This window comes from Hyla sarda, chromosome 10 (assembly GCF_029499605.1).
Source record: "Hyla sarda isolate aHylSar1 chromosome 10, aHylSar1.hap1, whole genome shotgun sequence".
NCBI lineage: Eukaryota > Metazoa > Chordata > Amphibia > Anura > Hylidae > Hyla > Hyla sarda.
Window position 1 is genome coordinate 61,553,224 of NC_079198.1, and position 25,148 is coordinate 61,578,371.

The 25,148-nt window shown below is 41.9% G+C and overlaps 1 protein-coding gene across 9 annotated transcripts in view; it reads right to left on the reverse strand.

Annotated features, from left to right (window-relative positions):
* Nucleotides 1–616: 616 nt before the first annotated feature.
* ODAD1 (outer dynein arm docking complex subunit 1) overlaps nucleotides 617–25,148 on the reverse strand; it is a 134,079-nt gene continuing 109,547 nt past the window's right edge. For all 9 annotated transcript variants that reach the window (XM_056542313.1, XM_056542318.1, XM_056542314.1 and 6 more), the window contains one exon: nucleotides 617–1,263. In XM_056542313.1, coding sequence (XP_056398288.1) covers nucleotides 1,183–1,263 — 81 coding nt within the window. In that variant the 3' untranslated portion in view covers nucleotides 617–1,182. The remainder of the gene's footprint in view (nucleotides 1,264–25,148) is intronic.

Genomic DNA, 25,148 nt, shown 5'->3' on the forward strand with positions numbered 1-25,148 from the left:
GGCTACGGGCATCTTGGGGATGACGTCCGTACATCAGCAGACCTATAGTTATCAGCTGATCGGAACTACATTCTGCCAATCAAGTAACCACGCAGCCGCAGTCTGTTTACAAACCATCTTACAACATACAGACGTGGAAATCTTATGTCAATCAGCAAGTGGAGGATGCAATCAGAAACATGGATGGATGTAAGTGAAGTCTCAGTGAGCCCATCTGATGTTTGTATATATAATAGATAGCTGTCATCTCAGTATTTTAATGAATTTGTATTTTTGTATACATGCTTCACTATGGTAACAGACCTTAGCCAATAGGTTGTTGAAGAGTATTATAATGACACATGTGAAACACCTGTTATGTATTCAATCACTGAATGTTGTGATTCCTATATATATATATATATATATATGCACATTGTCACTTTATTTGATATGCTTGAAAAAGGCAGTTTGCTGCCGAAACATTGCACTCTGGGGAGGGAATAAAGTCACACTTTATTCGCTCTGTATCCACTTTGGTTATCCTTCTCCGGGTTGGCATTCCTGGATGATTACCTGCACACGCTGAGAGGTCCAGTGCTGTCTCCTCTACACATTTCCTATATTGTTTTTGTCGTTTAGTGTACAAAGATGCTGCATACTTTTATAATATTTGGCTTTTATTTGTAATAAATTTTTTCAATAATGCAATAGTCCTATAAAACCTGCAGATAATATGAAAGAGAAACAGATTAGACGTCCTGCCTCTCAACTTGCTCAGACTCTAAGCACATAAGTCTTCTGTTTTGTGTATATGCAAGGAAAATCTCCTGCCATATACGTACCTAGTCCAAATGATCCAACCATTTACATGACTAAGGCCAGAAAAACTGCCTTTTTGCATCCGTCAGGTATTTTTGTCAGAAAACTTAATTTGCAACTGTATAAGAAAGTGGAGCAGATGGAATTTTGTTACACAGAGGGCCACTGCAGAAAAGCATGTACAGTGTGGTTTATGTTTTTTTTTCTTTTCTACAATGGTAGAATGGGCAAAATATGCAACTGTATGCCTATACAGTGGCATACATTGAGGCCTTCAGAGATATATGTTGGGAAATCTTCCCAACATATACTTCTGCTGGTGTAGAGAATGGACTGCTTGCATAGCCTTATGCAGTTTCCCAGATATTGCTTGAGTTGTTCTCATTTCTTTGTTGTCATCTTGGTAAGGGAACTTTCACTTGGAAATCCTTTCTTGCGAGCTTTCACTTCTTTTTTCAAAACCTATAAAGAAACAATAGTGAAAGATTATGAGGTCGTTTTAAGCTGGAACTAATGGCGTTCGTTGTTGCTTTCACAACTTAGTAAGGTAAATGTAACATCTATTATGTGTCCTTAGTGATCAGAAAGAGAAATTGTAGTAGCTTTTCCTACTGAGCCGAAAATATTCACCAGTACTTTATTTGCCCCAGGTCATGTACTTGCTGCTATATTAACTGGTCAAACTACATCTAAAGGCCTTTGGGTATAAGGCAGAGCCTAAGGCAATAAGATAATAAGTAGCTGAAAGGTAAAGCCTGGGTCAGGCTACAATTTCACGTACAGCAATAAATATAAACCTAATGGCTGTTTCTGGATACAGGTAAACACATGTATTGTGTTCAGTGTAGGTACAGGTGTTGACAAAATAACTAGAACATCCCTATTTTTTACAATCAGCTTGAACTCCTGACACACCTGCCATCACTGGTAACACCTCCTTTTTTTCCTTCGTCACACAACTTATTTTGCTATTGATAAACTTGATTACTTTTGTTGTTATAAACATCTGTTCATTTATTTTAGGGGTGTAATATATCCAATCTGACAGAGTTCCAAAGGTGAATAATTGTTGATGTGAATCTGATAGGGGTGTCTGTCACCTGAGTTGTTGAGTGTATTTAGGTCTAATGTTTCCATGATCACACCTCAGTATGCACACACTGGCAAAACATCTGCAGACAGAAGTTACTGTGGTTGAAAGTCAGGGTTTGATGTGAAAGAGAGAAGAACACTTAATGGAATTGTAGCCAAAAAACACAAAACTATGGCCCCTAATTAATGCAAATTTAACCCCTTAACGACCACAGACGTAAAGGTACGTCCTGGTGCGGCGGTACGTAGCGCACCAAGACACACATTTACGTCCTGCATATGACCATGAGCATCGGATCGAAGGCTGTCGGGGTCCCGTACAGAAGATCGCAAGGGGGCCCCAGCAGTCGGACCCCCCGCGATCTGTAACTTATCCCCTATCCTTAGGATAGGGGATAAGTTGTTTACCACTGGACTACTCCTTTAAGGTCAAAATGGGATTGGTCCTTAAGGGGTTAAAGAACTAGTATTATGAAAAATCGTCAGGTGTGCACTGCACGAAGATGTGTTTTTTTTTTTTTTCTAAAATTTTACAAAATGCTCTTCTGTCCCTTGCATCAAGCTTTGACTTTCAAGTTAAAGTTACTTCTCTCTGCAGATTTGCTTTTGTTGTTCTTTACGTACTAAGATGTGATCAAGGAAACTGCTAACTTCAACAAACCCATAAAGAGTTAAACTTGACAATTAAAAAGGAATTAGTGTTTAAGTCATTTTAGACAACTCCTGTTCAAGGCTTCATATAGCATTCTTATTTACAAGCAGCCAATCTAAAAGCATAAAGGTAAAAAGAGTTTTTAACCTATAACACTTGACATATATATCCTGTATACTATGGGAACTTCCTGAATGCAGCTTGAAAAATTAACACTACTCACTTAGTGCTTCTGAATTCCCATAAAGGAAGAATATAGTATAAAAACACAATAATAAATGGTCAAATAGATTTAAATCAAGATATTGACACAAGGTAGAAGACAAATACAAGTTAATAGCATCTTTCAGTAAAGTAGCCATGTTTATTTATCAGCGTTATATTCATTATAATTCTGGTGATTCCATTTCTCATTCAAATAGAGAAAAAAACACAGACATGGTCGCACATCTACAACATGCAGTGATCTAAGGCTTCTCATCAAAAAGTATTAAACTAACAGGTCGTTAGTGTTCTTAATCATCATGAAGTGCAAGCCCACTAGCCACGTCACTGCCATCTGTAAGTAGTGGGTCCCTAACATCCCTAGCATAAAATGGCGCCCCAATGCCGCCCGAACCAGATCCTGTGCCGCGCCTCCCTACAGACACGGCACTGCAGCACGGTACAGCGCAGCACCAAGGCAAGAAGCCTCAAAGGGCCCTATTCTTTCTTGCAATCTCCCAGTCTTTGACTGGGAGCACATGGTTGGTGAGCTTTTACACCTGTTTACACTGATGCTGCGCTGTGCAATGTCCATTGCTGCCGCGGCATCGTGTCTGTGGGGAGACACGGCCCAGGAACTGGTTCGAGCGGCATTGGGGCTGCTATGTCAGTGGGTCGTTCCCCCTGTGGGCACTGGTATCAGTGCAGCACCATTTTATGCAAGGGATGTTAGGGACCCGCTACTTACAGGTGGCCGTGGCGTAATCATTAAGTACACTACCACCTGTTACATAGTTAGTTTGGTCGAAAAAAGACAAACATCCATCAAGTTCAACCAAGGAATTGGAGGCAAGGAGTATGGTGGGATGAAGGGGAAGGGATGTGATTATATTTTTGCATAAGCATTAATGTTATTTTGTTCCAGGAATGTATCTAACCCTGTTTTAAAGCTTTTAAATGTTTCTGCTGTGACTAGTTCCTGAGGTAGACTGCTCCATAATTTCACAGTTCTTATGGTAAGGAAGGCGTGTTGCCCCTTGAGACCAAACCTTTTCTTCTCCAGACGGAAGGAGTGCCTCCTTGTCCTTTGAGGGGGTTTAACCTGAAACAGTTTTTCCCCATATTTTTTGTATGGGCCTCATAGCTAAGATGTTCCATGCCCCATATTAGTTTAGTTGCACGTCTCTGCACCTTCTCCTGCTCCACAACGTCCCTTTTATTAACTGGAGATCAAAACTGAACAGCATATTCCAGGTGAGGCCGTACCAATTCTTTATATAGTGGTAGAATTATGTCCCGGTCCCTTGAGTCCATGCCTCTTCTGATACATGACAATATCCTGCTGGCCTTAGAAGCAGCTGCCTGACACTGCATGCTATTCTGTAGTCTATGATCTACAAGTACACCCAGTTCTCAACCAGTGACTCTCCCAGTTTAACCCCACCTAAAACATACTTTGCATGCAGATTTTTAGTACCCAGATGCATAAATTTACATTTATCCACATTGAACCTCATTTGCCAAGTGGATGCCTAGTCTATACAAGTCATATTGTAACTTATGCACATCCTCTATAGACTGTACCGTACTACAAAGCTTAGTGTCATCTGCAAAAATAACGACAAAAGGAACCAATGGGTGGAGGGTTAATTTACTCAATGCTATTTACAATTGATCACTAAGTGATCACCAGAACCCTAAATTTACCACCCACTAAATTAAATATGAAACCTAAAATATAACTTTTATTGCCAATCCATTTAAAATTTCAGTGTATATGTCTCCATGGCCATTGACCCTTTAGTCCTTGATAAAGCCACTGCTTGTGGTGAAACGTCGGGGAGGGTTTATGTGTGATCGTTTTTAACTACAGTGTGCTCCTAATTCAAATTGCCAGTCGGACTGCAGCCGAGGCAATGGAATCAAACACTAGCATGTGGTTACATGCAGCAGATATGTTATTGCAGCAATTAACTGGAGACATATACACTGAAATTAAATGGATTGGCAATAAAAGTTCTATTTTAGGTTTCATATTTAATTTAGTGGGTGGTAAATTTAGGGTTCTAGTGATCACTTAGTGATCAATTGTAAATAGCATCTGCAAAAATAGAAACAGAGCTGTTGATCTCATCCTCTATATCATTAATAAATAAATAAATTAAACAAGAGGAGGCCCAGTACTGAACCTTGGGGTACACCACTAATAACCGGAGACCAATCAGAGTACGAATCATTGACCACCACTCTCTTTTAGTTTAATACATTTTGCTGAGAAGCCTTAGATTACTGTGCATGTTGTGGATGTGCGACCATGTCTGTTTTTACTCTACTTGAATCCATTTCTCAGCTACAAGCAGCAAGTAAATGTTGGTGAACAGGTGAAACAATGAACATATATCATTATAAATGCAATCCTTACGAGTTCATACATTATCAATCTGCACATTCCTCCTGACAATAATGAAGCCCAGTTCAGAGCCCAGGAGATGCGGTCATGGCATCGGGTTTGCTTTCATACTGTTCTACTCCAAGTATAAACAGAAACCAGCACCGCTTGATTCACTCTGTAAATAGAAAACTATCCGCCTTCTACCCTTGCCAAGCAATGCTTATCAAAAGGCATAGACCAAGGAAAGAAAATACATAGAAGAAAACATTATGGTAATGAATATGTTGATGAAATAGAGGAGAATGCAAATCCATCCTCACATGGAAATAGAAAATTAATGATTGCCAGCAAAACTGTATTGAGAAGGGATTGATGCAAAAATTATTTACAATCCAGACTACTGAGCAACGCTATAGAATAAATTAGGGACAAATGGGAAAAAAATGAGTAAACAACTCCATACTTAAACCTCCTGGCTATTATCTACCTTAGAGCCGAAAGAAGCCGAAAAGATTAGCCACATTTGCAAATGAAATAATTTACAGCCCGTGCTAATGCAGTTGTTTGGAAGTAGAAAGTAGAGGTCTTTTTTTCCTGGATACAGACGGGATGGGAACATAGATCAAGAAAAGAAACCACAGTGCTCTCTGCTCCATGTCAGGAACTGTCCAGAGTAGAAGCATATCCCCATAGCAAACATATCCTGGACAGTTCCTGACATGGACAGAGGTGTCAGCAGAGAGCATTGTGGTCAGACAGAAAAGAACTATATAACTTCCTCTGGAGCATACAGCAGCTGATAAGTACTGGAAGGATTAAGATTTTTAAATTGAAGTAATTTACAAATCAGTTTAACTTTCTGGCACCAGTTGATTTAAAAGCATTTTTTTTCCTCTGGAGTATCCCAATAATTCAAGAGATTAGCGACTGTCCCACCTAGAGTCTATTTAAAGCAGACATTTGCCGTAAGTAAGCCAATGATACAATTTCAAAACATGTGAGAAGATGTTTCAGAAAATATGTTTCAGAAGATATGCCTTGTGCCACAAAGCTTATGTGATAAAGGCATGGTTTCCAAAAACAGTAGGCCTCATGCTTAGGCAGAACCTGTATGGTGGCACATACTTCATACTTTGGCACTGTAGGCACTTTACCTACTACAATGTATGGGTAGTGCCTTCACAGTGGCACTGTATTATAAACAAACTGTATTATTCCATAAAAGCAATGCTTCTATGTGCGCAGTATTATTTATTCATATATAACTCATGTAACAAGGCAATAATTGCTACACTTTGCTACCCAACCAGTTTGGCTTCAGACCACACTTAAAGGGGTACTCCGCTGCTCAGCATTCAGAACAGTTTGTTCCAAACGCTGAGCAGCGGAGTACCCCTTTAAGAGTGGAGTCCAAGCACTCACCGGTTTTCACCGCTTAACTCAGTACAGAATGCGAAAGCTGGACTTCTACTGCTAAAGGGTACTAGGTCCCTTCCCAAGAATGATCTTGATGTGGGTAGTGACTGGTCCAATGGACCACAAGGTACCGAGGAGTCAGACAAGTCATTAGCTTGCGCATGCACCCTATAGGCCAGATGTGGCACAGCATCAGGAAAGCAAGCAGCATGGCAGCAGCCATGGGGAAGGCATGCTGTGCTCAAACCAGGAGATATCAGTAGTGAGTGCCAGGAGTGACAGTATGCCAGTGGTACAACTCACTTGTATGGAGTTGTAATATGACCTTGTTCTTAAAGCTGGATGGGATTTTCCATAAAAAAAAATAAACAATAGTAAATTCTGCAATGTACTTACTATTCTTATGCATATGCCACAAAGACGTGTTGGGTGACCACAGTTGCCAATTGCGGACTGTAATGATGACATTCCATCCACATAAATGACATCACCGCTGTGGCAAGTGACTGGCTAAAATGGTCCCCTGACATGCTACTACAGACATCTTATTAGTATTGAAGCACATACAGTATTAGTGGGGGACAGCACAAGTTATGTATGTTGCAAAGTTAATTGTTTTAATATTTAAAACCCAAATAATTTTTTTTTAATGTTCAATAACAAGGTAACATAAACACAGTTACCACATCCCAATGCTTGTAAAGGTATGTGGGATGTATAGAAAGAAAATTCTGGACATGTCATGCACTATGCTAACACCCAGTGCCAAATTATATTATATGAATAGTCAGTATTGGCCAACTTCCCCGTAAAAAGCTTTAAACACATCCCTGAGTCCAAGCACATAAAGTCTAATCATAAAACATTTATTCCGGATTACCATAGCATCTGATTTATATAACATGCACACAGGGAAGGTCATAGAAGCGGTGAAGAAGGAGAAAAGGTTTGAATGGATTAAAGTGAATCTTATAGGAGGTACATTCCTGACCAGGACTGATACTACAAAATGCAGACCCCAAAACACCCAGAGAGATAGGGCACCTATAGATGTTTTAAGAGTAAATATACAGCAATACTTTCCTTTTTGTAAATGCTTCTCAATGACAGAACAGAAAAGGGCAAAGCATGTCTCACTTATGTGCATGCACCACGTCCATTTCTGTGTTTTCTGTTATTTTACTCTGTCAAGGCTTATACGTGGCAGAAAGATCTAAAATTCTGTATATGGAGTGAAAAATATGAGATGCTTAAGATGCAAAATGTTGTATCATACACAAAAAAGAGGTTTACATGATTTATTTTATAAATAGACAATTTATCTTTACTATTATACTGCTCAATAGTATCAAAATGACTGATGTGAAACTAATAAGAAGAGCATATGCAATGAATATAAATGGACAGAAAGCCATAATGACTGGGAGCATTGTACCAGCAAGGACTCCTATCTATCGTTTTTTCCAATAACTTTTGCTTATCTTAGGTGCAAAAGCTAAATTATTTTTAGGTTTATTCAAGACATAAACAATTCTATAATTGACATAACTTTGATACAGAAAACAATGGGTCTTCAAAACGAACGATTGTCTAATCAATTGTTCCACGTCTGCCACGTTGGCTGTTAAAGGTTTTCTGTCATCCTTTTGTGCTGAAGCAGATACATCCTAGTTGTCAACTATATTGATTACTATTTAAATGTAGATAGGTGAAGACCTAGCTACTTACTCCCTCAGGGGTATCACTGATATGGACACTGATGCTGTATGATATAGATCCATCTAGTCTGTTCCTGTGAGAGGGAGATTGTCCAGGTGACAGAAATCTATAGAAATAAATCTGGAAGCAGATCCGTGAAAATAAAGGTGGCTGGCAGTGGTATCTGTCAGGCAGCTACTTCACTGATTGGCAGACAGATCAGCTGTTTAGCATAATCATTGCTCCAGCATATATACAATGAATGGGGCTGAATGCAGTTGGCTTCATTTACTCCTTAGTGGCCAGGCCCGGTTACTGTAGCCCAGCTCCTGTTGACTTGAATGGGAGCTGAACTGCAGTAACATGGCACCATCAGTGAACAGAGCCAAATGCTTCCAGCCCTGTTCACTGTTTGGGGTAGACACCAGACAGCTGATCGACAGGGGTGGTCTGCACCCCTCCAATCAGCAATTGATAGCCAGGAATCATATCAGCTCTGAAAATCCTTTTAAATGTTTTTTTCTACTGGTTGCACAATGATTTAACATTGTATAGGTCAGCATAATACAATAGTGTTTTAAAGGATGCCTCCACATTTCCTCCACATCTCCGAACAAATGTTCAAATCTCCGCTATCATTCACTACATGTGATAAGCTATCATGTTATGCTAGGCTGACATTTTTGTAAATCACATCTTTTACCAAAATTGACTTTTTTTACTTAAGTAAAAAAAAACGTAAAATATTGGCCACTAGGTATCTAATTTCCCTTCAAACTGATGTCCACAGCCTGTTGTTAGGGAAATTCTGTCTCTAGCAGCAGAGAGACCAAGACAAAACTAAGGAAGTGGGGCAAGGCTTAATTATTGCTATAACGGAGAGAAAGCCTGGACTTTGTGAATCTAAGCTGCTCTCTCTGTTCGGTACTGAAGGAACCTTTAAAATACAATCAGCTCCATCAGCTATATCTAGGAAATAAGGATATATTATATATACACCACCCATGAAACTGTGTATACATATTGCATCTTTTGCTGCATTTTTAGTGCGTCAATCCAATGTTTAGGTTTCTAGTTGCTGCAGTCTAGCTAGTGAATTGGCCTCACTAAAGGGGTACTCCACCCCTAGACATCTTATCCTTTGGATAGGGGATAAGATGTCTGATCGCGGGGGTCCCGCCGCTGGTGACCCCCACATTCTACCATGCGGCACCCACCTGTAACGGCTTCCGGAACCGATGGGGGCCCTCGGGCTAATACCATCCCGACCACGGGGACGTAAGATCGTGACGTCACGACTCCGCCCCCATGTGATGTCACCCCCTCCCCCTCAATGCAAGTTTATGGGAGGGGGCCACGTCCCCTCCCATAGACTTGCATTGAGGGGGCGGGTGTGACGTCACCGTGGTCGGGATGATATTAGCCTGAGGGCCTCCAGCAGTTCCGGAAGCCATTACAGGTGGGTGCCACATGGTAGAATGCGGGGTCCCCAGCGGCGGGACCCTTAAGATCAGACATGATATCCCCTATCCTTTGGATAGGGGATAAGATGTCTAGGGGTGGAGTACCCCTTTAAAGATTGAACCACCCAGTTTTTTTCTAAATCTCAAACATGTGTGAAAACGAATGCCTGCCACATCAGCTAAAAAAAGTAAGTAAGGTAAACACAAGAACCTCCACATTATTCTGTAATAAAGAATCTCTACACTGTTCTGTAATAATAGTCTATGCTGCAGTATATATATATATATATATATATATATATATATATTGTAATGATTTCTCCCTGGGGATAGCTCTGGGATCGTCCTTGACACCGCCACAGGACACATTTCCACTTCAATCAGCAGGCAAACAACAGTGCTTCTGCATTATCCACAGCCATCACTGTAGCTTCTTTTCCGTTCAACATCCGTTCAACCTCTTCCAGGCGACGGTGCAATTTCAGTCCCCCCTTGGGCTCATCTTTAACTGGCAGATGGAACCATGTTTCGGCACGTTCTCCGTTTCTGGTTTTATGGAAGACTCTGTTTCAGTCAGAGGCACACTTGTCACTTGAGTCTCTGGATCCTCTGGAACTTAACTCGTGGTCTGTTTTTCAGCAAACCCAGCAGTCTGGCAGACCCCTATCTGACATATATCTAGTGACTGCTGGCACTCCACATCCTCAGCCTCTGTTGAGTAACTCTCAACTAGTGTGTGGTGCAAGTCAAGTGTTGTAAGCATATCAGGTGTACCTGCTCTAGTCACCTGACAGTCTTCCCATAACTGCTGAAAAAATGGAAAATCCGTCCCCAGTACTACATCATATTCCAAGAAGGGCTCTATTGCAACCTTGTGACTACCAGTACCATAGGGGGTAGAGAAATAGACATTAACAGTTTTACAACCCCAAATAACTGCCTGCATAGACACGATGACAGGGTCCGGCTTCACCAGACTGATTATACCTCTAGGCTCTAGCAAAGCAATCATCTTTTTACCACCTACTACCAGCTCACACATGTTTTCCTTTGTCCTGTCGAGTTGGCAGAAGTACACATTACTTCAGTAAACATAGGCATGCATTTTTCACACAAAACAGTATCACATTGCACATGTTCAAAATTTACAGGACAGTTCACACAGTCAAGTAGTGACACGCCACCCACCATTACCTCAGGACCCTTTGTGTGCAGTTTCTCTGGAACACTCTCCTCATTCCATAACTGCCAAAAATATGGGAAGTCTCTGCCTAGCATAATCTCCACATTAAGCTCTGCACACACCTCCATAACATGGCTCACTGTCCCATAACAGGTTTCAAAGTCAATTAGAACGGTTCACCAGATTCTGGTCGAATCTTCACAAACAGTATTATGTCTGGCATGACTCTGGATACAGCCTGGTGACAGTCCAGTTCCATGTACAGCGGGATACCACCCACCATCAACTCACAAATCCTCACATCCATCTTTTCTGGCCTCCTGATGAGGATAATCAGGTGCAAAGATGTTCTCTTGCTGAACTGCAGCCGATCTCTTTAAGGTGCTCCCCATACCATCCACCTTGGCGACAACCGGTTGCTGTCTACGTCAGTTGCTCCTAGCAATGACATTTCAACGTCGACCCATCTTTGCAAAACAAACAACACCGCTTACTGCTGTTGCACTGCGCAGGTGGCCCGTCCACCTGTCTCCTTAGCTGAGAGAGCGCTCACTCGCTTGACACGATCCGTTGCCCCTAGCAATGCTTTCACCACAGGCTCAGTCCTGCTCTTGTACTCCACAGCTGGGCTTGTCCGACTTGCAACATGCAGGGTGGGTTGCTCCTAGCAATAGTTTTACTGCAAATCAACTGTTGGTTGCTCTTAGCAACGTGCTGCCCACATCCTCCACCAATTGTAAAGATTTCTCCCTGGGGATAGCTCTGGAATCGTCCTTGACACCACCACAGGACACGTTTCCACTTCAATCAGCAAGCAAACAACAGTACTTTATGAAAGTCTGGCTCCTCACTAGCTTTATTAGACAGGTTGAAGGATAAATAAAAACATAATACAGGAACAAACAAAACCCTAGACCGTCCAGTCACTAACTAAACAATCCAGTGTGCCAATCAACTGGTGGGCTTTTCCCGGCCAGTGAAACTTATGCCTCCTGCAACCTTCTACTCACTGTTCACACACACAGCGTTTGCAACGTCTTGCTGAGTGTCTAGTCCACACTTGGGGCCACTCACAGCTCGGGCTGTGTGTTCCTCACCAGGACCCCTGCCTCCCCCTACAGCCACCTTGATGTCATCTGGGAAGAGCTCCAACTATTCTGCCTGACTTCCTTTTAAACACACTTCCCCTTTCTGCTACCTCATTAATTAGGCCACAGGTGGAGGTTTCTCCAGGGGTTACCTAGGGAAATACACCCTTTCCTTACCATACTGTCACAATATATATTCCCTGCGTGTTTTTTTAAGAATAGTTCTCATGATCAGACATCCAGCTTCTAACAGGACTTTTACTTTCCTGCCAATAATTATTTTGTTCAATTATTCAAATTAGGTAATGATAGAATACATTGTACATACTTGAATTTGTCAAATTGTTATTGAGAGATGTGTCCAAATTTATGTGATGCAAAAATACATTAGAAAATTATAATTGTGCTAAAAAAAAAAACATGCAGAGAGATCACAGGAGAAATTGTGTCACAGCGAGGGCCATTGCAGACTTGAAATACGGTTTTACTTTGATGCGCTCTCCACAGTGGTCTGTAAAGATATTTCTAACGTCATAATATGATTTTTTTAGTACATGGCTTCTGAGTCATGCTTTGAAATTACTTTACATTACGTGACAAAATGGTGAACAATCTAAATTCAGCTGCAGCATTGCCAGGATCACATAATCAAGCTGTGAAAGAATTATGCTGGGGGCTTTCCTTAGGCTACAAGGGAACGGATAGATAACGCTTATCAGCCAGCTCATCTGTGTCATTGTCACATTAATATCCTATGACAGGGTGAATTGTTAAAAGGGATAAAATGAGCTACAAGGCTAAAAATGTTATGCTAGATAATCCCAGGGAATTTGGAGCTTGACAAGCCAAATCTAAAAAGATGTGAAGCTTTCACCTGCCTGTAATTTGTGGGTTTGCATAGAAGGTGATTTTTCATTAATATTTGAAATTTTTTACGAAGACAGAACTTGGTAAAATTCTATAAATTTTCCGAATTTCTTATAGGTACTAAATAATAAAATAACAACTGTGATTACAAACCTTACATATGATCATAAATAGAGAAAAATATTACTTAGATGGAAGCATGTCGGCACTACCCTACAGTTACACTGTCCTCAATTCAAAAGTGTAAGAGTTAATCCAGCACAGCTCTAGAAAGAGGAAAAATTAGCAGCACTTGCCACTGTAGTAAAATCCAGTATCATTTATTGTAGGCTAAGAGACCCATAGCAGTCAAAGACCAGTCTCCTTCACAGGTATTTCCCCAAAGAAACTTCAATAATACTCCACATATTTATAATCATGCATCATTTGGTACATAGTCAGAACAGGGAAAGTGTACCCTACAGAAAGAGTACAAACATGGCTGGTCTGCCAGGAGCCATCTGAAAGTAACTATGAAATCCTTGATGCTAAGCCATAGGTAGTCGGCGTGACATGTGAATTTTGAAAAGGAACAAGATGCAAGAATTATTTCTGTGACCAGTACCAGAGAGAACTTTCACACAACATTTGCTGTTTATGTCTAACACTCAAGGGGGAGGCTTTCCCTCCACCTCTACCACCTCTGGGCCAACATGGGAACTTAAGAAGAACTTTAAGGGTGTATTAACATGTACAGTATCCTATGCATATTTGATGCTCAACATTTTAAGCTGCAGATTTAGAGCTGTGTTCATTTATTTTGAATTGAAATCTGCAACATAAAATCTGGAGCTTTAAATCCTGTGCATTAAATATGCACAAGATATTGTAAATGTGAATTCACCCTAAGGATAGGGCCACACATACGCAGCAAATTTCATATTCCAAGAATTTGCGCATTTTGCTGTAAGCAGACACACAAGAGCTTCCCTGCCGCAGTCCTGTGTGTGCAGTAAGGTTTGGAGGCGGGCCCAGCATGCTTATGTGACTGTGACCAGCCTCCAAACCCTACTGCACACACAGGGCTGTGGTGGGAAGCCCTTTGTGTCTGCTCATAGCTAAATTAAATCACAGTAGATGTGTTGTTAAATGATAGTTTATGGGTATTTTTAGTCTATTCATTTTGGGGACCACGGCACCCCATTTTTTAAATTGTCTTGGTGACCGTGCTGGGATATTAGATAATTAAGTGCTAGGATATTAGATAAACCATTCATCATGTGCTTTCTAGGAGTAGGTTGCGTCCTGACACCACCCGCTAAATTGTCACCACTCTGAAGGGTGTATAAGAATATTTTAAAATGACAGGTATGCTTTAAGTAAAAGACAAAATGTGTGTGGGTAAGGGCAGGAGGGGGGGGCGGGGGGTGCTGGGGTCCAGAACAGCAGTGTTTCATCCATATGAATCGTCTGAGTTTGTAGAATGAATCGTCTGAGTTTGTAGAATGAATCGTCTGAGCAGCTAAGTTTTAATCTAACTTGTGTGTTAAATCATCACTGTCATCGAGAACAACTTTTGTCATGTCGTCCAGAGTGATAAACAACATTTGACATGTCTGATCGACATGTCGAAAAAGTTTTTTTTTTTAATAACCGTTACACTTTAAACATATAAATGATCACTCTTAAAACATTTCACCAAAAACACCTAAATGAAGGTGCAAAATCACTAGATATACAAATGATCCACAGGCTCATGACAACTTAAAACTTTTACAGACACACAATGATACATAGGAGTAAGTGATTTCATCATTGTGTAAATCAAGTTTGTCTTACTCCCCCCCCCCCCATCATGTGTACTAGTGCATGTTCTTCATAAGAAGTAAGTAGCTTAGATGTAGGCAAGTTTCTATGAGTGGTTCGGGCTGGAGTAAGATTGCACAAAGAATGAAATGGACACTCTCATTAAAACTAATTTTTGCTATTGCACTCCTTATGGTAAATAAAAACTATTTCTAATATACTTTGTTTAAAAATAAAAAAAATGAAGTTTACTATGTTTTATTTGTGCTTAAAAAAGCTCAAGAGCATACTTTCTTCCATCTTATACACAGACTTTGGACCGAAGCCCAAACACATGAAGTGCAGCCTGGAGTGCTGAGGGGTGTGTGTCCAACCAACAGCATATGGGAATTAAATGTGAGAGGAGCTATGATTGGATGAGGCTGGACACACCTCCCCCAGCACCCCAGGCTGCACTTTCTGTGTTTAGACTTCGGTCCAAAGTCTGTGTTTTAGAATGGGGAAAATGTGCTCTTGAGCTTTTTTAAGCACAAATAAAACATAGAAAATTAGATTTTTTTTAAACAAAGTATATTTAAAATATTTTTTATTTAACATAAGGAGTGCTATAGTAAAAATTTGTTTTAATGAGAGTTAGCCTTTAAGTATTTGTAAAAAGTTGCAGTTGATAAATCACCAACCATAGCAAAAAAGCTAACTATATTAACTATAAGTTGTTTTCTTTAAAGAGTCTAAATGATTTGCGCCAAAATTTTATGACTTTTTCACCCACTTTGCAAAATCTTTTGACTTTTTAACACCAAAAAAGGGTAAAATCAATGATAAATTCCTCCCTAAGGGTACATTCACACAAGCCGATCCACAGCGTATTTTACGCTACGGATCTACCGCTGAAGGAACGGTCTATGGTGCCTTTACATGTGCCTGCTCGCAAACACACTGAAGCAATGTACTTGCACACATCGCATCCACTCCCACCGCTCTATGAGCTAGGCCGAGACCTGCTGCGATTTGCGAGTATACTGTGCATGCACGTCGACTTGCACATCGCAGTGTGTCTGCTTGTAGCGGCGTATTGCCGCTCCGAGCAGGCACATGTAAAAGCACCATACAGCGGTCCTTCAGCGGCTGATCTGCAGCATAAAATACGCTGGGGATCTGCTCGTGTTAACGTACCCATACAGTGTAGTTGGGTGGAGCAACTATAGAACCTTAATTGAGGCTTCTGTTAAAAGCGATATCCTGGATAAAAGAAGCAGAGACAGTTTTTTCAAAAAATAGCACCAACCCTGTCCTCAGGTTGTATGTGATATTGCAACTCTGTTCCATTGAAGTGCATGGAGCCAGGAGGGCAGGAGTGGTACTGTTTTTGACAGAAAGAGCTAAGAAATTAGCTCTGTTTTTCTATTCCTGGATAACCCCCTTAATGTTGCCTGGTAGCTATTCTTGCGACCATCTCTTTTCTGATGTTAACAATAAATTCAGACTCCCAAGAGGACATAAATAGTCTTGGCATTTGGTATTAAAATGGAGTTTACATAAGTCTCTGCCCTGCAGGGTCAACCAGACAAATTCACTCAATATGAGTGATGACAGGAAGGTCAATTGGGGGAAAACAGTTTGAAGGGAATTAAAATTTAGAAAGAGTGAAATAGTTTACCGCATAGGGCTGTGTAGGTAGGTAGACATTCTTCAGATATTTCTGTTGTCAGAAAGAAGATTAGAAACTTTGGTGAGGTAATTCATTTCCTACCACTGACAGGTTTCAGTTTGGTGTATAGGAGAAGAGGGCATAGGGTTATTATAAACTAATAGTGTGATGATCTTAAGACAGTCAGGTACTGGGTATAACAACGGTGAACAGTCCCTGTCAGTCTACCCCACTCCTTGTACTGACCAAAGATGCAGGGTTTCTCTCCATGCCTTTCTTTCCCACTCTTTGCACTGCCATGTGGGTCCCTTCATGCTGTTTCTCCTTTGTCCTCTAGGACGTGCACAACTCTTGGTAATTTAAAGGGACAGTGTGCATATTCAATTCTTGTCCCTTTTCAATCCTGGCTCAACTTTGAACGCCGCGTCTAAAGTTGATCTCGATCAAAGCTATGGCTTTGCAGTGAACAGTGCTGGCAATCAGTGTGTGCAGTGTTATAGGTCCCTATGGGAGCTATAACACTGCAAAAAAAGTGTAAAAAAAAAGTTAATAAATGTGATTTAACCCTTTCCTTAATAAAAGTTCAAATCCCCTCCCTTTTCCCATAAAAAAAACACCATGCAAATAAAAATAAATATAAACATATGTGGTATCGCCGCGTGCGTAAATGTCCGAACTATAAAAATATATCATTTATTAAACCGCACGGTCAATGGCGTACACGCAAAAAAATTCCAAAGTCCAAATTAACATATTTTTGGTCGCTTTTTATATCATGAAAAAATGAATAAAAAGCGATCAAAAAGTCCGATCAATACAAAAATGGTCCCGCTAAAAACTTCAGATCACGGCGCAAAAAATGAGCACTCATACCGCCCCATATGCAGAAAAATAAAAAAGTCATAGGGGTCAGAAGATGACAATTTTAAACGTATAAAATTTTCTGCATGTAGTTATGATTTTTTACAGAAGTACAACAAAATGAAACCTATATAAGTAGGGTATCATTTCCTCACACAATTATTTTTTTTTCCGTTTCGCCGTAGATTTTTGGGTAAAATGACTGATGTCACTGCAAAGTAGAATTGGTGGTGCAAAAAATAAGCCATTATATGGATTTTTAGGTGCAAAATTTAAAAGGTTATGATTTTTAAAAGGTGAGGAGGAAAAAACGAAAGTGCAAAAACTGAAAAACCCGTGGTCCTTGATGGGTTAAAGGTGAAAAACTAGAATGTACCCAGACTCTGCTCCTGAATGCAGCTCAAAGCCAAACCAGTTGGCACAGCCAGTTGCCTTTCTGCCCCAGGCTGTGTAGGGGTTTACACAGCTAGTTGTCAATATGTACAATTCAGCAGTAAAATAGCGAGAATGGAGAACCAGAATGTAAAATATGTTAATTTTATCTTAAATTTGTAGGCGCTGATCTAATGTAACTATTAGGAATTGTTCTGGGTGAGATGTGTCAGACTGAGCTCCTACTGACTGAAGCCATCGGTTGCTAATGAGAAAGGTTAGCATGAAGTCATATCACTGATTTGTCATTTTTTCCTTTCTTGCGGTCGTAGGAGATAGACGCCCAGTCTTGCATGATGTACCTTGATATATTCTGATTACATCAGTTTCTTCACCTTTCTTAATAAATTAAGCAGAAGTCACAAAAAACAACACATCTGCTCAGCCTTGAAGTACTGTGTATTAAAGGTTGTGTTATTTTCGTACTCACTAGTAATATTGTCCATGGGCAGTGAGTTGGAGGAAAAACCGTTGCAGCCAGATATATATACAAAAGAAGTGAAAACATGCCACGAACATTTGGCTTTGGTATGATTTAGTTTTTTTCCAACTTTTTCAATACTGTTATTGTGTGATTGTGTAGCATACCAACTAAATGTGTGAACTTGGCTAGTCATCAGCTATTTAACAGGGGATGGGAAGAGCCAGAAAAATACACTATGGTTGGCCTTGAGAACTTTACTTGTGTTTCTGAACAGTTACACAGCTGTCTAGAGCAGCCCCAACCCTCAACACAAAATAGTTCCACCAAGATCCAGCCGCAGCTAGTCCCAAATGTAGGTCCTTGTAAATCACACAGATAGAACGTAGAATTTTCAGTCGGCTGCATTGAATTTTCAGTCGTGTGTCCGGCTGTTGTTGCCCACCAACATCTACAGGCACCTCCATGATGATTCCAGATCCAAACTTTAGGCAGTTGTGCCTTATAAAGAAGGGACCACCTAATCGCATGTGCCCTCTGCCCCTCTGGTCCTATAAAATGTAGTTACAAACCAAGACAGTCTGTAGAAAGGAAACCTGTCATACTGGACCTGCAAAACAGGCTTATATATAGTTTTGGAGCCTAGTGGACAGTCTTACAGGGGATTGGTAGCCATATCTTTATACATGGAAGGCTTTCAGTAACTAAAGAGGAGGACCACCCACTGGACTCCTAAGTTCAGAATGAGAATGGATTTTAATCAAATAGTTCTACTGCATCACCTGCTCTATGCTAGTGGATTAAACAGTACTTCATTGTGGCAGGTTGAGCCACTCCTTAATACAGTTACAATATAACAGTATAGGAGCAGAGATGACAGACATAACATAACAGTCCCAGCTGGGTCACAGTCCAAGAACTTTTTGGGGAGTTGGCTGTACCTCAGAGAAAATACACATTACAGGGAGGAAGCTCCACACACGTCTCTTTGTATTTCAGGGATGATGTAGGTTACTGCTACACATACGCTGTCTCAAAGGGACCACCCAACCTCTCTTCAAAAATGGCCTTAATAAAAAGAGATGTATGAATGTTTTAAAAAGGCAATTTAATAAAATATATATTCCTTAAAAATATTTCATTCTATTAATTATATTAATTTAACTACAAACTGTGATTTAGGCACCCCAGCTCACCCCTCAGTAGTGACAGTCAAGACATCCACAGTGTTTGTGGTGCTCCACTTGTATTTGGCCCACTCTCTTCAGTTTCTGACCAAACTTAAGCTAACTAACCATTAGCCAGCCAGGAGGATGGGAAGGACTGATGCCTGGGCTAGTAATTCCCAGGTCTTGCTACAGAAGGTTATTTTACATTTTAGGAGAAAATTCTGCTTTGGCTAATCCCTAATCATGTTTAGGGCTCTTTGAAAAGGAGAAGAGTTAGGTTATGTTCACATGTACTGTATATGCTGTGGATTTTATGTTGCAGATTTTATGCTGCATTCAATTTTGCTAGAAGAATAAATCAATCGAAATAAATAAGGACAGCATCAAATCTGCAGAATATGGACAAAGTCCCTCTTAACCAAGCGCTCTGCAGAGGATAACAACTTAGCCCTATTCAGTCCCTATATGTGAGCTCTATTGTGACATTGTGCAGAGAAAAAAAAACAGAAGTGTTGTGTTTTAGGGATAGTAAGGATCCTACCAATTTAATTTCAAAGAATTAAAAAGTGCTGACATATGCTATATTTCTTAGACATAGACACACTAATGATTTTTCCAATCTCTGTCCATGATCACCTTAATTTTCCGGAATATCTATATACAGCACATATGATATTATTGCTGTTTTCAGCTTGGTCTCTTTTGGTATAATGTCTCTATAGGTTTAGTGATTTTATATAGGTCACTGGTATATTAAGTGGTAAAGGGACTTTTGACCTAATCCCATCAGTAGGCCAGAATGCACCTCACATCATGGCACACTCTTCTGTCTTGATATCTGGTAATAAATCTTGCATGACTGGGAGTAGGACAGCCCCGAGGCATCTCTTACAGCCCAGGGCTAGTCACAGCTGTGTTAAGACTGATTTGTTTTATTTCCAAATCCCTTTACATTTCTGTGGGACACTCAGGAGAAGATGCCCCAAAGAAATTGAGATATAAAGGTAAAGAGGACACACAAAGAAGTTCCTTATAGGAAATGACAGCGGTTGCCGTGCTTTAGGCTCCCACACATGGGACTGCAATAAGGCAGCACATCAGAAAGCATTTGCTCTCTTCCTCCTTTTCAAGGGTACATGTTTCTTTAGTCAGACAGTTATTTGGGGCTTCAGGTATGACCCAGTGATACTCTGCAGATTTAATGAATCTTTACAGCCAAAACTAATATTGAATCCAAACCAGAACAGTCTGAAGTTATACAGTATTTCTTCTCCTAGGCTCCCTTCCTGGCAGGGATGTATTTACTATTAGGCACCTGTGGACCTCTGCCTAGGGCAGCAATTTTGAGAGAGGCAGCGCTTCAGTGAGTAAAAAAAATAAAAAAAAATACTTTTGGTGTAGTTGCTGCCACCATGCTGTGGCCTGGCAAAAAAAAAAAAAAAAAATCAATTTCCTCCTTTGGGTTGAATCCACATAGGTCAGTACAGCTGTGAATTACCTGCAGTTTTGTAGAATGCACATTATGTTGTGGATCTGTGATTGGTTTTACCACATTCTGTGTATAGGGAGGAGATCCACAGTAAAATTAAAACAAAATCAGCATGTACTGCATTCAGTTTTTGGCTGTGTATTTGCGACTGATATGTATGAAAAAATTCCAACGCTTGTGGAAGCACCCTTATTGGCAGGGCCGGCCCTACCATGGGACCCGGTGGGGCCATGGTTCCAGGCGGCACTTTTCAGGGGCGGCAGGACCATGATGTGGTAATAATACAAAAAAAATGGGTCCCATGACTCCAAAAGGGACCCATGGTACAGTCAGACCTGCATCAAGCCGGCCCTGAGCACAAGAACCTACCGTCTCCTGCATTTTCCCTAGTCCCGCGTTCACTGTTTTGATTGGCCACAGCGGCTTCCGAACAACAAGAGCCTGCGGCAGGCCGGCTCTGGATGACGAGTGACGCCCCTGACGTTGCACAGGGGGGCGTCACTCGTCATCACAGAGTGCGCACCCCGCTGATGCAAAGAAGACAAGCTGCCTGCCTCTGCCCTGAAAATCTGCAATCTGAGCAGGTGCGACAGCAGCGGAGGGGGGTTAATAAAATGTCAGAGGGGGGAGGAGGGGGCTTTAATGAAATGGCACATGGGGGGAGGGGGGGGGTAATGAAATGGCATGGGGGGAGGTGGGGGGGATTAATGAAATGGCACGGGGGGGAGGAGGGGGAGTTTAATGAAATGGCACAGGGGGGGAGGTGGGGGGTTTAATGACATGGCATGGGGGGAGAAGGGGGTTTAATGAAATGACACAGGGGGGAGGTGGAGGTTTTAATGAAATGGCAAAGGTGGGGACGGGGCCTTAATGAAATGGCACAGGGGGAGGAGGGGGGTTTAATGAAATGGCACAGGAGGAGAGGTAAGGGGTTTAATGAAATGGCACGGGGGGAGGTGGGGGCTTTAATGAAATAGCACAAGGGGGAGGAGGGGGGTTTATGAAATGGCACAGGGGGGGATATGGGGGGTTTAATGAAATGGCACAGGGGAGGAGGTGGGGGGGGTTTAATGAAATGGCACAGGATGGGAGTTGGGGGGTTTAATGAAATGGCAAAGGAGGGGAGGTGGGGGGTTTAATGAAATTGCACGGGGGTTTAATGAAATGGCACAGGGGGAGGTGGGGGGGTTTAATGAAATGGCACAGGGGGGGAGGAGGTGGTGGGGGGTTTAATGAAATGGCACAGGGGGGAGAAGGGGGTTGGTTGAGTTTAATGAAATGGCACCGGGGGACGAGAGGGATAGGGGGTTTATGAAATTGCATGAGGGGAGGTGGGGGGGTTTAATGAAATGGCACAGGGGAAAGGAGAGGGGTAGGGGGTTTACGAAATGGCACAGGGAGACGAGGGGGGTTCATGAAATTGCACAAGGGGGAGGAGGGGGTGGTTAATGAAATGGCACAGGGGGGAGGAGGGGGTAATTAAAATGGCACATGGGGATCAGAGGGGCCACCTCAATTCCCAAATCCCCCCTCTGCCATTTCAATTCCCCTTTCCCCTCTGATCCCCTGTGCCACTTCATCCCCACCCCCTATCAGAAGGGGGGGGGGGATTGAAATGGCACAGAAGGGATCAGAGTGGGGGAATTGAAATGGTACAGAAGAGGGGGGGATTGGGAATTGAAATGGCATAGGCGGATCGGCAATGGAAAAAATGCAGAGTCTAACATGTTTTTCCCACAGATGCTGAAGAAATAAAGTTTTGGCTGGAAGAAGACATCATGACGGTCTGAGCTGGATGGAGTAGAAAAGAAGAGAGGATGCTGCTGATCAGAAAAGATGAAATTGTGAGTCCGTTAAAGGGGTACTCCACTGGAAAACATTTTCTTTTAAATCAACTGGTGTCAGAAAGTTAAACAGATTTGTAAATACTTCTATTAAAAAAGGTTAACCCTTCCAGTACTTATCAGCTGCTGTATACTACAAAAAAAGTTATTTTCTTTTTCAATTTCCTTTCTGTCTGACCACCTCTGTCTATTTTAGTATTTTAGGAACTGTCCAAAGTAGGAGAAAATCCCCATAGCAAACCTATCCTGCTCCGGACAGTCTCCCAGCAAGGGTGCCTCCAGATATTGCAAAACTACAACTACCATCATGCCTGGCATGTTGTAGTTTTGCAACACCTGGAGGCACTCCGGTTGGGAAACACTGCTCTATATGGTCACTGTAATAACAGTATAGTGGAATTATCCAGTCACTAGTCGCTTTGTGGTATAATGGTCCTTGTGTGGCGGTATTATGTGTCCCTTATATAGGTGAATAATTGGTAGTGCGCACGTGTGTTTGTGCTTTTTCGGGGCTTTAGACAGTTGTCTGGTCCCAATGAAGTTGACAGGTTTAGAGGACTTTTAACTAATGTGTATAGGGACTTTTAAGCCACTTGTTTTTTAATGCACTGTACTTTAAGACTGTAAAAGAACTATTATAACAACATTTTCCTGACCCTTACTAAACTCACTTGCAGGATAAACTGTCCTCCGCTGCTGTCTTCTTTCTGGTTGCCGGTAGTCAACGTGTCACACTGCGGCTCAGCTAAGCGCCGGCCGCAGCGATGTCTCGCCTTGGCCGGTGATAGGCCGAGTGGCAGTGAACTGCATTGAGCCCCAGCACCAGGAAGAAGACCAGTGCATCACACTGCCGACCAGCCTATCGCTGGCCCAGGCAGGACTTCGCTGCAGCCGGCGATCAGCTGAGTCACAGTGTGACATGTTGACCACTGGCAACCAGCAGGAAGACAGAATTGCAGGACTGGAGCGGCGATACCAAGGCACCAAGGGAGAGGCGGTAGGTGAGTCCGGTTTGTTGTTTTATATGCCGGCAGCTCAGGGATGATGGCACAGAAACTTTCTGAATTGGACTACGCCTTTAACTTTCTAAACCTTGAAGGAAAAATGTAATATGAAGGCCATGGGGTGTTCTGAGCAAAAAGGCCATATTTATTCATTAGTTTCTATACATGAGGTAAAGGCATTATTCACATAGACATACTATGGATCTTTCATATTCCATATTGTACTTCATGGATCGATAATACGGTGCACAAAGCTGCTGCTGGCCCATATGATACCTCCTTGTGTCTGCAGTTTTATAAAGAAACTGTCACAACAAGCTCTCCGGTCCCCGCCTCCGGACCGGAGCGCCCGCTTCCTCGTCTCCTCTCCTCGGGATCCCGGTGCCTCACACTCAGACACACTGACCGAGAGCACGAGATCCCTTGTGTCGGGGACGCAGCTGCCGTGGCGGCTGGTTCCCGCTCACGCGCCGCGTCCCAGTCTTTCTTACCCGGCGCCTCGTTCCCTGCGCCGACTCTCCCTGCTTCCCGGCGCGCACGGCCCCGCTCTCTAGGGCGCGCGCGCGCCACCTTCAGTAAATTTAAAGGACCAGCGCACCATTGATTGGTGCGCTGGCTAATGACCCCTGCTCCTTCCTAATAAAAGTTCCCTGCCCCTTCCTGCCCTTGCTGGATCTTTGTGCCTTGTGCCTCTGAGAAAGCGTTCCCATCAGCCTGTATCTCCTTGCCTATTGCCGAACCCGTTGCTACCGTCTATTCGCCTGTGAACCCTTGCCACCTGCCCTGACCTTTGCTACGTCCGACTACGCCTTTGCCTGTTCCCTGTGTACTTAGTCATATCAGCTGCCAGAGAGGTCGAGCCGCTATTGGGGGAACGACCTGGGGGCTACCGGCCGCAGCAAGTCCATCCCGCTTTGCGGCGGGCACTGGTGAAGACCAGTAGTCCCTTAGACTCCATTCCCCTGGTACGGCCCGTGCCATCGCCTCTCTGATCTAGAGGATCCACTACCAGTCCTGCGGGTTTGTGACAGAAACACACCGATTTGTTTACAGAGCCCATATAAATCTATAAAAAATATCTTGGCATACTCCTTCAATTGTTGTAATAAGAAACTTATGGGGGAATATTCAAAACTTTTTTTTTTTCTGTAGACTTTACCAAATTTTTTTAAAAAGTAATGCAACACACTTATTCTAAATAATTTTGTCTTGTTTGCACCATGTAAGGCAATTTTTCTTATAGGGGTATGGTCTTGGGAAAAGGGGACATGGCTTCAAGTGCACCAAATTTTTAAAAGTCAACAACCAAAAAATAAAAAATAAAAACAGTCATCATTTAAAACAACTCAGAGGTGGAGTTGTAAAATGTGCCAGATATTCATACAGTGTCACTTTTAAAAATCTCACACAATCTTAGGCTGTCTAGTCTTAGTAAAACTAAGCAAGTTTTTGAATATCTCCCCCATTCTTCCATAAGTGCTGACCAAAGGCTTTTCAGGAATCAGTCATTTCTACTTGTGAAATAATAGTTTGTCAGGGAGAAAGTCACATTTTAGGTACATAGCATAACCTAGTACCGTATTTTTCACCCTATAAGACGCACCCTATTTTAAAGGTCCAAAATCTAGAAAAAAAA